Source organism: Diceros bicornis, chromosome 7, assembly GCF_020826845.1.
Source record: "Diceros bicornis minor isolate mBicDic1 chromosome 7, mDicBic1.mat.cur, whole genome shotgun sequence".
NCBI classification, from domain to species: domain Eukaryota; kingdom Metazoa; phylum Chordata; class Mammalia; order Perissodactyla; family Rhinocerotidae; genus Diceros; species Diceros bicornis.
This window is the reverse complement of record NC_080746.1, coordinates 12,274,077-12,289,112: the sequence shown is the minus strand read 5'-3', so window position 1 is coordinate 12,289,112 and position 15,036 is coordinate 12,274,077. Positions and strand designations below refer to the sequence as shown.

Below are 15,036 nucleotides of genomic sequence, written 5' to 3'. Positions count from 1 at the left end.
TATGAGATCTGCTTATTCTATATCCGACAATCTTCAGCCCCCTTTGTATTTTTCATCTTCTAGTCTCTTGGTGCTGCATTCTAAGTAACTACTTCAGATTCTTCTAATCTCTGTCTAATCTGAATTGAGTTTATTTTTGTTCCAGCAATTATATTTCTAAGAGCTCTATTTTGAAATTTTGTGTAGTCTCCTGTTGCTTGCTCATTTCTATGACTCCATCTCTAATTCTTTATCATTTCATGTATCATTGTTTATAATTACATATCTAATAGTTCAAATATCTAAAATCATTGAAAGTCTACACCTTTTATTTGTCATTTCTGATGACTCTGGAGATTGTTCTTTTTTTTCCCCATTATGAGTTTGGTGATCTTTGATTGTAAAATTATATTTGGTTTATATTAAGCTTTGAAAACCTAGGGGATTAAATTGAGGATGCAAATGATGCTTTTAGTGAGTATTTACTTACTAAGTAAGTATTACTTAGTTTAGTTTATTTAAACTTAGCTTATTAAAACCAAGTATTACTTAGTTTACTAATTGTAAATAGTAAATATTTACAATTTTTGTTTGTGTTTGTTTTCCAAATACCAGGGGCATTATCACTCTGGGATTCCTCCTCTCTCCTTCTAGCTTCCCAGGTTTAATTTAGGAGATTCAGATTTAAGTCCTGGATTTGGTTGCTAGACTAACTGAATGATATCATCTCACATTGTCATGTGAGATGTGTATGTGTATACTCAAAGATTGCTGTTCCCATATCAGTTATTTGTTTTTTACAGTTCGTCTTCCTTTTTCCCTTCCTTCCTTCCTTCCTTCTGTCCTTCCTTTTTATTTTATTTTTGGCAGTTTCCTATATATCCTATTTGTACAACAATTCAATATATGTTATATTTTATGCAAGATTGAGTTATTTTGTAAAAAGAGGGCCCACCAGAGTATCTATTTCACCATACAGCAGGAGATGAAAGTGAATGTATTTTATTTGTTACTGTTATATTTATAGGATTTTCACTGTCAGGTTAAAGTTTTTTTCTTATGCTTTTTCTTCTGCCTTTACCTTGAGAGTAGGTAAATACTCACATATATTTTCTTTAGCTCTTTTATAGTTAACTTTTCATAGTCAATTGTTTGATACACATGGGATTTATTTTGGTATATGGATTAATGCGACTATCTAGTTGTACATTTTTCTACACAACAAATACATTGGTCTATCACTATTTATTAAAAATATACCATTTCCTTACTGATTTGAGTTGCCACCTTTATTGTGTTCTAACTACTTACATATACTTGAGATTATTTCTAGGCTTTCTATGTTTTTCCATTGATCTATCTATTATTCTCATTCATTTTAAAGGAGTAAGTTATGCATATGTTTCTACTTCCTCCTTATTCTCTGCTCCTGAATCAATTGCAATCAGATTTCTGCTTCTACCACTCCTATAAACTTGTCTTGCCAGGTTTGTAGATTCCCAATACAAAAGACATTATCTCTCTACAACAGTGAACACTACTGACTCCTCTTGCTCTCTTGAAATAGTTAATTAAATTTCCTTACACCACAAAATCTCCTTTTCAGTAAAGTTTATAAGTGTCCACATATTCCCCTGTCCAGAGACAATTTTAGAATCACAGAATGTTAGGAGTGGAAAGTTCCAAATCACCAGTTATATAAACAGTAATATCATATTAATTTGAAAAGAATATTAAAAGTGAAGATTCCTGAGCCCTGCTCAGAGATATACTCTAATTGAGTAGGTCTGAGATGGAACCACAAGATCATAATTTTATGTTTTCTGAATGATCCTGACACATATCCAAGTCATGAATCATTAATATAGTTCAATCTTACTAGTGTACAAGTTGATTAATTGAGACAAAGTTATCACAAGGTTTTAAAAATAGATGAAACATATGGCATAGTCCAGCTAAGCCTCTTATTTTGCAGGTTGTTAATCTGAGTTTCTGAAAATGAAATGATACTGCTGTATAGTGGCAAATTCTGAACTATACCCCATTTACTGTAGCTTGAATCCCAAGCAAACAAATAGCAATCTTCACAAAAATCCTTTTAAGTAGATACTATTATTTTTCTAATTTTAAAGATGAGGGAACTGATATCTTCAAATGTTAAGTAACTTTTTCAGGGTCACGTAATTAGCAAATGACAGAGCTGAAATTCAAACCCATGTAGTCTAACACCAGACACTGTGAGCTTATTCATTATACTTTGCTTCTAGGAGTCTGCCCAACTCATATCTTCCTTGCTGACTCCTGAATACACACAACAATCCAAATAAAAATAAATAAATCTTTGTTTTCCATTAGTACAGTTTGAGTGGAAAGAAAAGAAAAGCACTGTGAAAGTAAAGTGTTACAAAAATTATTCTAAGAGTGAAAGTGGGAACAATTCTTTGAGTGACTCTTCTTCTCCCCAAATATCCCCTCTTTATGTCTCAAAATTTAAGCATATAGCAAACATTCACTTATTCTACCAATACTTATTAAGCCTTTACTCAGTGCCAGATATCTGCTAAGCACTGGAGGTATAGCAGAGAATAAGGTACACTGGTGCCTTCTCTTACATGGAAGACAGAGAATCAGGCAGCTACAAACGTATGCGAAAATTTCTTTCATTACTTTGTGTCAGCCCTGCTTGCTATACTCTGGGAAATACGAAAAAAGAGCACCTAAACTTTGCAAGCTGGGTTAGATAGGGGTTTCCCTTCAGGTGATATCTGAAGTACTAACAGAAAAAAAGAGGGTTAGAAATGAGTAATAAGAATGTGCTACAAAAAGAAAAGCAAATAGGATATAGCCATGGAGGAAGCCTCACTGTTCAATGAGCAAAATGTATTTTTAAGGAAATGTGGCAAAACAAAACAAGAGAAACCCTGTACATACTCTATAAATCCTCATGTAAATCTCTCACCATTTTTGAAAATCCTAGTTGGATAAATATAAGTCTCTGTTACACATCATACTCCCCTGTATTGAACTGAAAATTTTCCTGCAAATGAGTTTCTTAAAGTTTTCTTACAATTAAAATAATAAGATCAGATTGTACATTTAAGGAGGAAAGGAATTTCAATACAATGGGATCTGCACTACAGTAGGGTAGGCACAGAATGCTGTGAGCATAAGTATGAAGGTCATCCTCCCTGCCTTTCTGTGCAGGAAAGCCTTCCCATCTAATACCTAAAGGATGGACAGTATGAGCAAGGCAAAGGAAGAGGGTACATGAGGGCATTTTGGGCTGTGAGAAGAGCTGGTGGAAAAGTGTGCAAAGGGACAAGAGTTTATTAAATTTGGGAGAGTTCAGTATAACTTTAGCAGAATGCTGGGAAGAAGTCAGGGAGGAGGAGGTTGTAGTGAGAGAAGATCAGGCTGGAGAGGTGAACGGGGTCAAAATATTAAGATCCTTGTTTGGCAGACTGAGGAGCTTTGATATTATCTTGAAGGCAATTGCAATGAACAGAGTAAACTAAAGCAAACGTGATCTTTTTGAAAGCATGGAACAAGCGCTCCGATTGCAGTATGAGGAACTGATTTTAAGGGAGAAGCACGAGAGATGGAGAGGCCAGTTAAAAGGTTGGTCTCCAGTTGAGAAATGATGATGCCATGAGGAGAATAAGAATTGTCAGCACTTGATGAATTAAGTGTGGAGGACAAGCAAAGAGAGAGGAATCAAGGAATACACCAGTTTTGGGTTTGAGGAATTAGGAGAGGATGGTGGCATCCACAATGATAGAAATCACAGCAAGAGAAGGAAGTTTAGTAAACTTGGAGATGTTGCTATAATAAGGTTAATTTTCACGTTAAGTTTAGATGCCTGTGGAGCATTCAGAGATATTAGACAGTTGAAACATAGGTCTGGAGATCAAATGTGAATTCTACCTAAAGTTTTCTATTAAGGAATTATTTCCTCAATCAGAATTTTTTTATCTGCTATGAACTAATAAGCCTACTTTAAAAAGGTGTGAATATTCCATCGAAATTGTAAGAGGAAAACACTGGGAGGGAAGAAAGAGAGGGAGGAAGAACAGGAAGAGGAAAGAAGAGAAAAGAGAACAAATTTCACAACTATTAGGCCCCTACTACTATGCTACAAACGTTCATTTGCATTAACTTTTTCTTCCCAATAACTCTATGAAGTAACATGATACCCTTCCTTTGCAGAGCTTTCAACCTAGGTCTTCTAATTCCAAGTCCAATAGTCTTTCTTTTATACCTCACTTCGTTCTACCTAAAAGAAATATATAGAGGAACAAAACCATTTAAAAATAAAGCTGTATTCTCTTATAATGATTAATACTGCTCCAGCTCAGGAAAATAATTTTCTAATCAAGCCTTTTTTCAGGGCCACCTTAACCTCCTTGTTCCTGAAGCTGTAGATCAGGGGATTGAGCATGGGCACCACAATAGTATAGAACACGGTGGACACTTTACCCTGGTCCATGGACAAAACAGAAGAAGGATGAAGGTACATGAATGCCCCTGACCCAAAGAAAACAGAAACAACAATTACATGTGAGCTACAAGTGCTGAAGGCTTTGGACCTTCCTTCAGTGGAATGGATGCGGAGGATGCCAGAGAGGATAAAAGAGTAAGAGACAATGATGGTGAGGCTGGGCACAACAACATTGAAGCCCACAACAATGAGAACTACCAGTTCATTGACGTGAGTGCTGCTGCAGGAGAGCTCCAGCAGGGGGAGGATGTCACACACATAGTGGTTGATTGTGTTGGCATCACAGAAGGTCAACCTCAGCATGCATCCTGTATGGGCCCAGGCAGCAATAAATGCCCCCACATATACAATCACAGCCAGCAGAGAACAGACCTGAGGGGACATGGCGACTGTATACAGCAAGGGCTTGCAAATGGCCACATAGCGATCATAGGCCATCACTGTCAATACATAACATTCTGCACTGACAAAGAAGCAATAGAAAAAGAGCTGAGTCATGCATCCTGCATAGGAGATGGTGTTCATCTTTGACGCAAAATTTACCAGCAGTTTTGGGGTGATGACAGAAGAGTAACAGAGATCAATAAAGGACAAGTTAAAGAGGAAGTAGTACATGGGAATGTGAAGGTGAGAATTCAGTCCAATTAGAGTGACCAAGCCCAGATTTCCTGCCACAGTGACAACATAGATTCCTAGGAAAAGGAAGAACAGGGGCAGCTGGATCTCTGCATATTTGGTTAATCCCACAAGGATAAATTCAGTGACTGAGGAACTGTTTCCAATGCCCATTCTCTTCCAGTGGGATCTGAAAGATAGGAGAGTAGAGTCACATTTGAGACAGATCCCAGATTTCTCAAGTAATCTCAGCCAGGTCCATCTGAAGACAACAAGCCCAGAGACTCTGCTGAGGTTTAGCTATTTTATAGAAAGCTGTATCTGGCTCTGCTCATACAAGGATGACAAGTACGTGGGAGGCATCAGCATAGTTTCAAGTAATACTCAGAGAAATGTATCAAGAGATGAAGTGTAAGGATTTCTCGTCTTTTCTCTGTTTTACTTTGTCACTAATCCCTTTTATTTCCTCACTTACTCCAGTTTGTACTTGTTAATCTTTACTCACCATACTTTGGCTATCCTGTACTGGCCACCAATCCAGACTGGACGCTGTGTAGGTTGGAGATCATGAGCGCATGTCCGTTAACAGAGTTGGGGAAACAGGGAGTTGCAGAGACTCTTTTCCAAGAAAGCCATTAAGTCAGGAGTGGAACCTGGGTCTCCTTCCTGGAAAATTCTCTAAGGGGCAGAAGGATTGGAGACACTGCAAACCCTAGAATCCCAGCACTACTTCTAATCTCTACTTTCCTCCCACACAGACTCTCTAATTATCTGCACCTCAGGGACTGAGCTGGAGAGTGCAGAAAAGTCTATTACTTTTCATGGTTCTGGGTTTTACAACAAGTAACACGTAAAGGATTCAATTCTCACTCTTTGCTTAGAGGCATCAGAACCGCCCTTGTGATCTCGTCTCCACCACTGTTCTCCAAAGAGAAAGATCTGCTGCTTTAGGAGTAAATAGAACTGAACTAAACCCTTCCTCTTCCATTTTCGAGGGTGGGCTCAGAGCATTTATAAATCTCAGCTCTGAGAGTCAGTCAGATAAAGATCACGATTTTTAATTATGATTTTGCCCAGAGGTGATCATTAAACTACAAAAAAGGAATATAAACAGCACTCTTTGTTTCAACATCATAACAGGTAGCATCTGTACAGTATTTTATTCTGAGCTTCTTGGTCTCAGGAGTTTGATATAGAGGTTTTCCCAGGAGCCCTCCATACTTCAAACTCTTTAGGAAAGGCAGATTTATGAGATTGTTTATACACAGATGAAGATGCTTTAATCCTACAGTTTTTGAAGGCTCAATATTCTACCCAAAATTTCACATCAGGGATTGCACATTCCCCCAGGACAAATGAGGTAGAAATCTTTTCTCTCCTCTCCTCTTTCTCCTAGTCCTTCTTTGACTTTTAGGTACAATTGCTAACACATATCCAATGACATTTAAAATACTCATCAAAAAATATTACACTCACATGCACATCCTCCCACACATATATATTTTTAACATTGTGGCATACATGATCATATGATGCATACTTTATATCTCTTAGAACATGTCACTTCTTTTTCCTTTTTTCTTAGCACTCCCTTTCCTGTCTTAGCTCCCCTCCAACCATCAGCTCCAGTTATTCATGTTTATAACCTAGGGCACCTTATCATCTTTTCCTACTTGCTCATAAAACCAAATACAATTATAGAGGCTTTACAACTGCTTACAATTTTTTTTTTACATATTTTTGACCTCTTGCTTTTGTCATTTAACAATACTTCATTAAAATCTCTTCAATACTCTATGTTGTGGATATATCATAACCTATCCAACTACTCCACCTTGATAGAAATCCATAATATTTCCAGTGTTTTTACTACCAAAAGTAATGCTAAAATAATCATCATTATGCATATATTTTGATATACCTGTATTTTTAATTAGATGGAATAAATTCCCAGAATGTTGTCTTTCAATTTAACATCAGGTAGTTTTCCCCAAGGCTATCATAATTCACATTTCCCCAGGAAATATATGAAACTACCTTTTCTTCTCCCACAACTTCTACCAGCAAAAGTCATCGAAGTGCAACAGTCTGATAGATGTAATATGATGTATCACTTTAACTTTAAATTGCATACCCCTATTACTGACCTTGAGTATCTTTTCATGAATTTGTAAAGCTTTTGAGTTTACTTTTCTGTAACTTGCCTGATAATGTTCTTTCCTCTGTGGTGGTGTTTTCTCACTTCTGTCCAATTGTAGGATATAATAGATATTAATCCTATGTCTGTCACCTGCATTAAACTATATTTTTTCCTGATACTATTAGTTCACTGATTTGCTTAAGGTATTTTTTCCCAAACAAAAGTTTTTAAGATTCATACAATGAAGTATATCTACTTTTATATTCATAATATATATGTAATTACATTATATATCACAACTCTGATAATGACCACTTGGATTTGTGAAACCATTCTCTCTTATTTGCATTATTAAAAAGCAACTAGATCCTTGATTCACCCATTGTCTCATACAGTCTATTCCGAAGACAGCAGCCAAGATCATCTTTTTAAAACATAAATCAGACTGTGCTTTAAATTCCCATATTCCATTTCACTCACAGAAAAACCTAAGGTTCACAATGGCGGAAAAGATCCAACATGATATTGTCCCTTGTTACATCTCTGTCCTCATCTGCTTCAACTCCCTCCCTCACACTTTTCATTCAGTACAACAGTCATCAGTGTTTTTCAACCATGCAAAAAAGTATCACCTTAGGGATTTTGCATTGGCCGTTACTCCTGCCTAAAAGGATATTTTTCCAGATAACTACTTTAAATGTCACCTTCCCAATGAAATAGGCACCAATCATGATTCGTCTTTATGTTCTTAACATACAACATATTCCCTGACATAGAGTTAGTCCTCCCTTTGAATTGCTGCTTCTTCTTAAATGCCATGTACCTGGGGTGGGGCTACTATTTCTTAAAATTCAAGTTTGATTTGGTTGACTATAAAATATTCTATTTGAAGAGCTTGCTTAAGAGATACTACTTAAATAAATTAGATATTTTTATTTTTAAATGAGATAAAATTTATGGTCATTAATCTGGTTGGGTTCATAGATGAATACAATATATCTGCTGAATGATTCACCTCTAAATGGACCTGGTAATCTGACATTTTCTTACATGAGATTCTCCTGCAGAATGAGGGGGAATATAGAAGACAAGTATGGCTGATTTTCTTTTTAATTTCCTGTTTAACTTCTTCTCCATTTGATGAAGACACTTGTTACTTAGCATATCTCAGGAAGTTAATTTGTTTTAAAAGGATTCTAATGTGGATACGGGTCTGGCCATAAGGTTGTCAATTGAATTATTACCAACAGTTTTAAGTCCAAATGAGTGAGAGGAAAAACGAAGTTAAGAAATGACCTAGAGATGGAAGCTCAGTTTATTGGTTAAAGCAGTCATAATTAAATTTAGTGGTATTTAAGTAAAAATCTCCATTCAAAAGCCATATTTTTCACCTTTTTATTCAATAGCTTCTAAGGTTTTACTAAAGCTTGTATATTTGAATAAAACAACATATTTTATGTTGATTTTCAGGGGAGAACTCCTGTTTTAAATTTGATGCTTTACTTAAAGCTCCCAAATAATTCTAACTTGCAAACAGAAAATAATCTGAAAGGAATAAATCATGAAGTGACCATATTAAACTCCAAGTAAGCAGACATCACACAGACCGCTGTGACTCACTACGACTACTTGGCAGCACCAAACCTGTTGCTTAGCAACTAATTTATTCGAATCATATTAGTTGAGCACCAATGAGGTACTAGAAACTGAGGACATAATAGTTAACAAAGTTATGTTATACCCCTAGAGATCTTATATTTTAGTAAGGGACAGAGAAATTTTCTGGGCAGAGAAGTCCAAGACATTCTTCAGTTGAGAGCTGGGGCTCTTCAATTAAATACACATTCTCTAAAGCTCGCTTGACTTAATATAAAACTGGCTAATACATTCAGATTATAATATAATATTCTGAGTTTAGACACCAATTCTGTGTTTGAAACGTAAGCATGTCAATGGGTCTTAGATATATTAGACGATAGATGATAGATAGATAGGGATAAAGATATGTATCTTGTAGCTTGAAGCTAAGCCTGTCAGCTCCTTAATGTCTGGCAACTGTCCACAACAGTCAGGACTAAATGCAGCTGATGCACAAGAATCAAAGGGACATCTCTCCAGGCAGATAAGGAAACAAGATATGAATCTGTTTAGACTTGCTATAGCAGTAGGTTTCCTGACTGACCAGACAAGAAAGGACCAGTTTGGTGGAAACCTCAGCATGCTAAATCAACTCCATTTACCATACTCAGTGAGGATGCATCTACCCTACTTGGAGTGGTGAGAAACTGTAAAGGTTTACTTTATTCCATTTGCTTCTCCATCGCCTTGAAGAGAGGCAGTGACATTGACACATTTTTTTTTATGCATACATTTGGGTGTGTTCTCTGTGCAAAGGATCACATATTCTGAGGGAAAAGAATTTGTTTCTAGTGGTATTATATTAATATTGACAAATAACTATCAAATATTTATAATACAATGTGATACCTGCTACACTAGAAGTAAACACCAATGGGACGGAAGCCAAAGAAGGTCATCCAGTTTCAGGGAATCAGAAAATGCTTCCATATAGATAGGACCAGTAGGTAATAGGATAAAGAAAAGGAAGATACCGTGGGTCCAAGCAGGGGCAAATGTATGGATGAAAGGTTAGAATTGTACCAAAACCAAAACAATGTTCTCAGGTGTCACAGATGATACTTCACACTGCACTGTATAATCCACAGCTGCTTATATTGACACATGGAATTCTGCCACACATTACACTTTCTATAATGAGCTCCAATTCCAAACGAGGTTTCAATAAGCAAAAAGCACCTTTTCATTGATGCAAGTTCCCATAAATTGTGCTATCCTTAGAGAATAGGGAGGGGTTTAGAAATTTAAGTGAAATTAAAAGCCTCTTTTTTTTTGTTGCCTGATAGCATATTAGAAGGCTTTAGCTTGAGTTTTCAAAGAGTAAATTAAAAATTTCATTGACTTTCTCCTCTACAGAATTTGCTAGTTTGGGATTTCAATCCAAAGACTCAAGTCAGAGTTCTGTCAAAGTAGTGTTAGTTTTTTCACATTTCGTAATCCCAGGGTCAGTGGAGGTAAGTGAGCTCTTGTCCTTGTCCTTATTTTACACAATTGTCCGTTCTAGTTTTAGTCTTTTACGGATCATTTATCTTTAACATTCTTAACAATAACTTCCAGAATGTTCTTTTTCACCATTTTTAAAAGTCAAAACATTTCTTTTGAATCCATGGCAAGTTCCCAATATTGTGACCTATTGATAGAAAGGGAAGAGCCATGATGATTGCATTATGAGTATATACATACAAAGACCAATGGCCAACTACTTATTTATTCTCCACTCCATTGAGTGTACCTGACGTCTACCTTCAGACTCAGGTGTATCCTGATGTCCAGAAACAATGCTTACCCAGGCAGATGAGATATAAAATGCTCTAACCCAATATTCTGGGGCTCAACACAAAGTAACCTACTCTGAACTTGTATTATAATTGTGATACCTGATTCTGATTCAATCATTATGTTTAATAATATTTCTCTTGATTGAAGCACAGTTTCTTCTCTATGCCTAAATATATTTATATTTATATTTATATTTATATTCATATTTATATTTATATTTATATAGTCCCAAATTATTTTCATCATGTAGTTGTCAAATATAATGCCTGAGGGGCCAGCCCAACGTAATGGTTGGGTTTGCATGCTCTGCTTCGGAGGCCCGGAGTTTGCAGGTTCGGATCCCAGGCACATACCTATGCAGCTCTTGTCAGGCCATGCTGTAGAGTAGGCGTCCCACATGTAGAGTAGATGAAGATGGGCACAGGTGTTGGCCCAGGGCTGATCTTCCTCAGCAAGGGGAGGAGGATTGGCAACAGTTGTTAGCTCAGGGCTAATCTTCCTCACCTAAATAAATAAATAAAATAATACCTGAAGAAGTTCTTTAAGAAAGACTTTATCAAGAATGTAGAGGGGCCGACCCTGTGGCATAGCGGTTAAGTGTGCGCACTCTGCTGCTGGCGGCCTGGGTTTGGATCCTGGGCATGCACCAAAGCACTGCTTGTCAAGCCATGCTGTGGTGGCATCCCATACAAAGTGGAGAAAGATGGCACAGATGTTAGCCCAAGGCCAGTCTTCCTCAGCAAAAAGAGGAGGATTGGCATGGGTGTTAGCTTAGGGCTGGTCTTCCTCACACAAAAAAAGAAAAAAGAATGTAGCAAGGATGAGAATTTTAAATTATATATGGAACAAGAATTATATCCTCTTTACAATACCATTAACCTAAGCACAGTGATATATAACATACTCCAAATCTATAAAACAGGATTGTACCTTGACTTTCCTACTCCCACAGACTTTTTTTTTTTTCCTATGTACATTTGCTTTGCTAAAATTATGGCACTTAATATAATAGCAGAAATAGTTACATGGCTTCACATCCAGAAACAATACAATAGTGGAGGTGCAAACATTCCTTATTACTAATAAAAGTAAAAAAGTTTTAAGTATGTTCCATAAGCCCTTAATTACATAAAATATTATATTTAGCATCATTTACTGCCAGCACACTTATGTAAACTAATTATCATTACCTTTCTTTTACATTCTGCAAAAGAAATATGTTAAAGTAAATACACATGTCAGGACACTCAACATCATGAAAATTAAATGTCAGTTCTGAATCATTCATGGGGAAGATACCAGCGGATAATTCCTATTATAAACTATTGGATACTGTCACAATGATTTTATAATTTTTTAATGTTTTCAAAGTAAAATCCAAAAAACTCCACTAAGAGCCATCTTGAGAGACAAAAGATTTTTTCTTAACTGCATCACCTTTAGACAACAAAAGATTGCATACTGTTCAACCACACTATATAAATTATATCATTTGTGGAAAATATGTACAAACAAACATAAAGCAAATATTGTATCTGTTGGTCAGTGCTATTTTGGTGAGCAGTTCTCAGGAGCTCTATTAGCATCTGGTGATAGGAACTGCCACCGTTGTGAGTTCTCCATATGCTATCTGCATGAAATAGGAAGCCTGTAAACAGAGGTGTAAAAAACCGTTTAAAATAAAGAAGTCAAGTGCACTCAGTGCACCCTAAGAAGTTCTATCTGCGTACTTCTAGTCAAGTAATATTTAGGATTAAAATACTGTACCATTTTCTAAATGTACTGAGTATTTAAGATGAAAAATTGCAACAAATTCATAATCAGATCCAGCTGATAAGAAAATAATGCATCCAAAAGAGGATCCACTTAGAGAAATGATAAGCTCAAAGACTCAATTCTCCTCATTTGTTTAAACCAATGATATGTCCAGTGTTTCATTAATCCTTCAAAACACCATGTTGAAAACATAAAATTAACTTCATCCTAACCAGACATACACAGACTCTTATCTAACAAACTGCCAAGCTTTGGTTATATAAAGTGCAGTTCAATAATATGCTACCCTAGCCATTCACAACCCGAAATTCTTAATCGGGTTGGAAAAGAGAATTGTCTCTTCCCTGGACTGGTCTGGGTAACTCTGTGCATGTTACTCTACCTCTGCTGGTTTCTTCTGTAGGAGGCATTCTGTGCTAGCAAGTTCATTCCATATACTTGGGCCTTTATTCTTAGTAGTTTCTGCCTATGGATTAGTTTAAGTAGAGCTTGAATCAAAGTTTTCTAACCTTAATTTATTGTGAAATTTAGCATAAACACATAGATAAAAGTCTATAAAATAAACATAAGATAATTTTAATAAAATGAACACCATATAAGCAACATGAAGATCTATAAATGGAGTACTGAGAGCACCCCAGACCTTCTATGTGCCCCATTCTTCCATTCTCCATCCTGACTCTGTCAGAAGTACTTCCTGGCTTTCTTTATAGCTTCATCACCTATGGAGGGCCTCATTGTCATCAGCGTCTAGCCTACAGAAGGTTTAAGATGGAAAGGGCACACCTTGGCCCTGGAATGTATTCCATCACATCTAGATCAGTCACATGCTGCATCTCACTGCAAGAAAGACCTGGAAATGGATGTTCTGGAAGAAGAGGTGAACAGTAGCAATTTCTGCCACATTGGGTTTTCATATTGGTGCCTATCCATATCTTTGATGTGAGGATTAAATAAGATGCTGAGTGTAAGAACCTAGTGTTGACTCTGGGACTGAGTAAGCACTAATGATGATTACTACAGGCCATCCTTATGTTTTCCCTTCATTGTACAGGCCACTATAAAATAAGAACATATTCACACTTTCCTAAATTAGGTAATAAAAATGTTAAATGTGAAATGTAAAAAATACTTTCTGGATAATTTCTTGTTTGAGTATTTTGCTTTTATTTGTGTTTTGAGACATTTTTATTCACTAAAACATTTGTTCAAGTTTCACTGACTTTTAGAAGTATGGTAAAGTTTGTATAATAACACTGAAAAAAGAACCCAACCCTGATAGATTTAGAATCAAAACACCCAAATTCTAGTCTCAGCCCTATGACTTATAAATTGAGCTGTGGTACAGGACACGAACATCTCTGGGCATTAGTTTCATCATCTATGAGATGGGAACTAAGATACTCTTCCTCAGGTACCTCAAAAATATTCCCTAAAAACACAAAGAAGATGGATTGACAGTGCAGAGAAAACTGCAATAAAACATTCCTCCTAAGAGCAGTTGTAACACCCTGCACATATATTAACATTTTAAGGGGGTTAATTCAACTTTTTGCCAGAGAGATTTTAAATAACCTAAGTGATCCCACCAGCCCTCCCACTTATTGAGGAAGGAAGAAATCTCTGTCTCAGAGTGTACAACTGCCCCACACTGAGAGTGATTCTAATGTTTAAAGGCACGTATTTTGTACAGCAAAGCCCTGCATAATCCAACTACTTCATTTGACGCTAAACTGAATATACAGTGAAATGTCCCAATGCTAGAGAGAACACTGACTGTGCCCGACTTAGGGGAAAACACCACGTCTGTCTCCAACATGGACATTTGCTGACACAATCAAGTTTCAGGAGTAATTGTAACCATATAAGACCGATTTTAGAATCTATACACATGTAGGTTGCAACTCTCCTATGTTGCATGATGAAACTCCAGCTTTATATCTTTCTCTTACATTGCCTTGTTTATGATTGTGACATATAGCACATTCCCACACATTGCTAGGCGCTTTAGCAGGTACAAAGATTTGTTATGTTTTTACATAAACAAATTAATCTTTGAAGCAATAATCATTTCCCCTTCCTGGGTTCATCAAATACTTCATGCTCAGCTCTACCTCTCTGGAGCTGGAACTAGGAACCATCTACCTGAATGTGCTTAGAAAGATTAAAAGTGGGTTGCATGCAATGCAATCACATTAAGCAGTGATTTCATAAAATATAAGACCTGAAGACACTCTCTGTGTGTGTATGTGCATGTGTGTGCGTGTGTGTGTGTGTGTGTGTGTGTGTAGGGAGGTCACATAAGGAAGAATGGAGGATAGGGTTCAATAAAGTTAGGGAGTAAGAAACTAGAGGGATATAGAACCAAAACCACTTTTACTTCTGGTTTTACTCAGCTCTTAACCACTGTGCGCCCTGATCATGCTCATTATATACCTGATCCTGAGCCACAATAGCAGCTTGCTCACAGAAAATTAACATTAAAGAAATTCAGGATGTCATCAGGGAATTTTCTTTCTGGTCTTTAACCAGGAAGACCATCTTCTGTCATAGCTCATAGAGTCAAAGCTTCTGCACTGACTTAGAAACACCCCATTCCTAGTAGGCAGGC

At 36.6% G+C, this 15,036-nt stretch overlaps 1 protein-coding gene across 1 annotated transcript; it reads right to left on the bottom strand.

Annotated features, from left to right (window-relative positions):
• Positions 1-4,330: 4,330 nt before the first annotated feature.
• Positions 4,331-5,266, bottom strand: LOC131407847 (olfactory receptor 8B8-like). Its single transcript, XM_058544450.1, has one exon. It carries the CDS (start codon positions 5,264-5,266, stop codon positions 4,331-4,333), a length of 936 nt encoding a protein of 311 aa, XP_058400433.1.
• Positions 5,267-15,036: the final 9,770 nt, after the last annotated feature.

Bases quoted from the DNA above. Each gene is read 5' to 3' on its own strand.
- LOC131407847 (XM_058544450.1), bottom strand. From the start codon at position 5,266: ATGGGCATTGGAAACAGTTCCTCAGTCACTGAATTTATCCTTGTGGGA.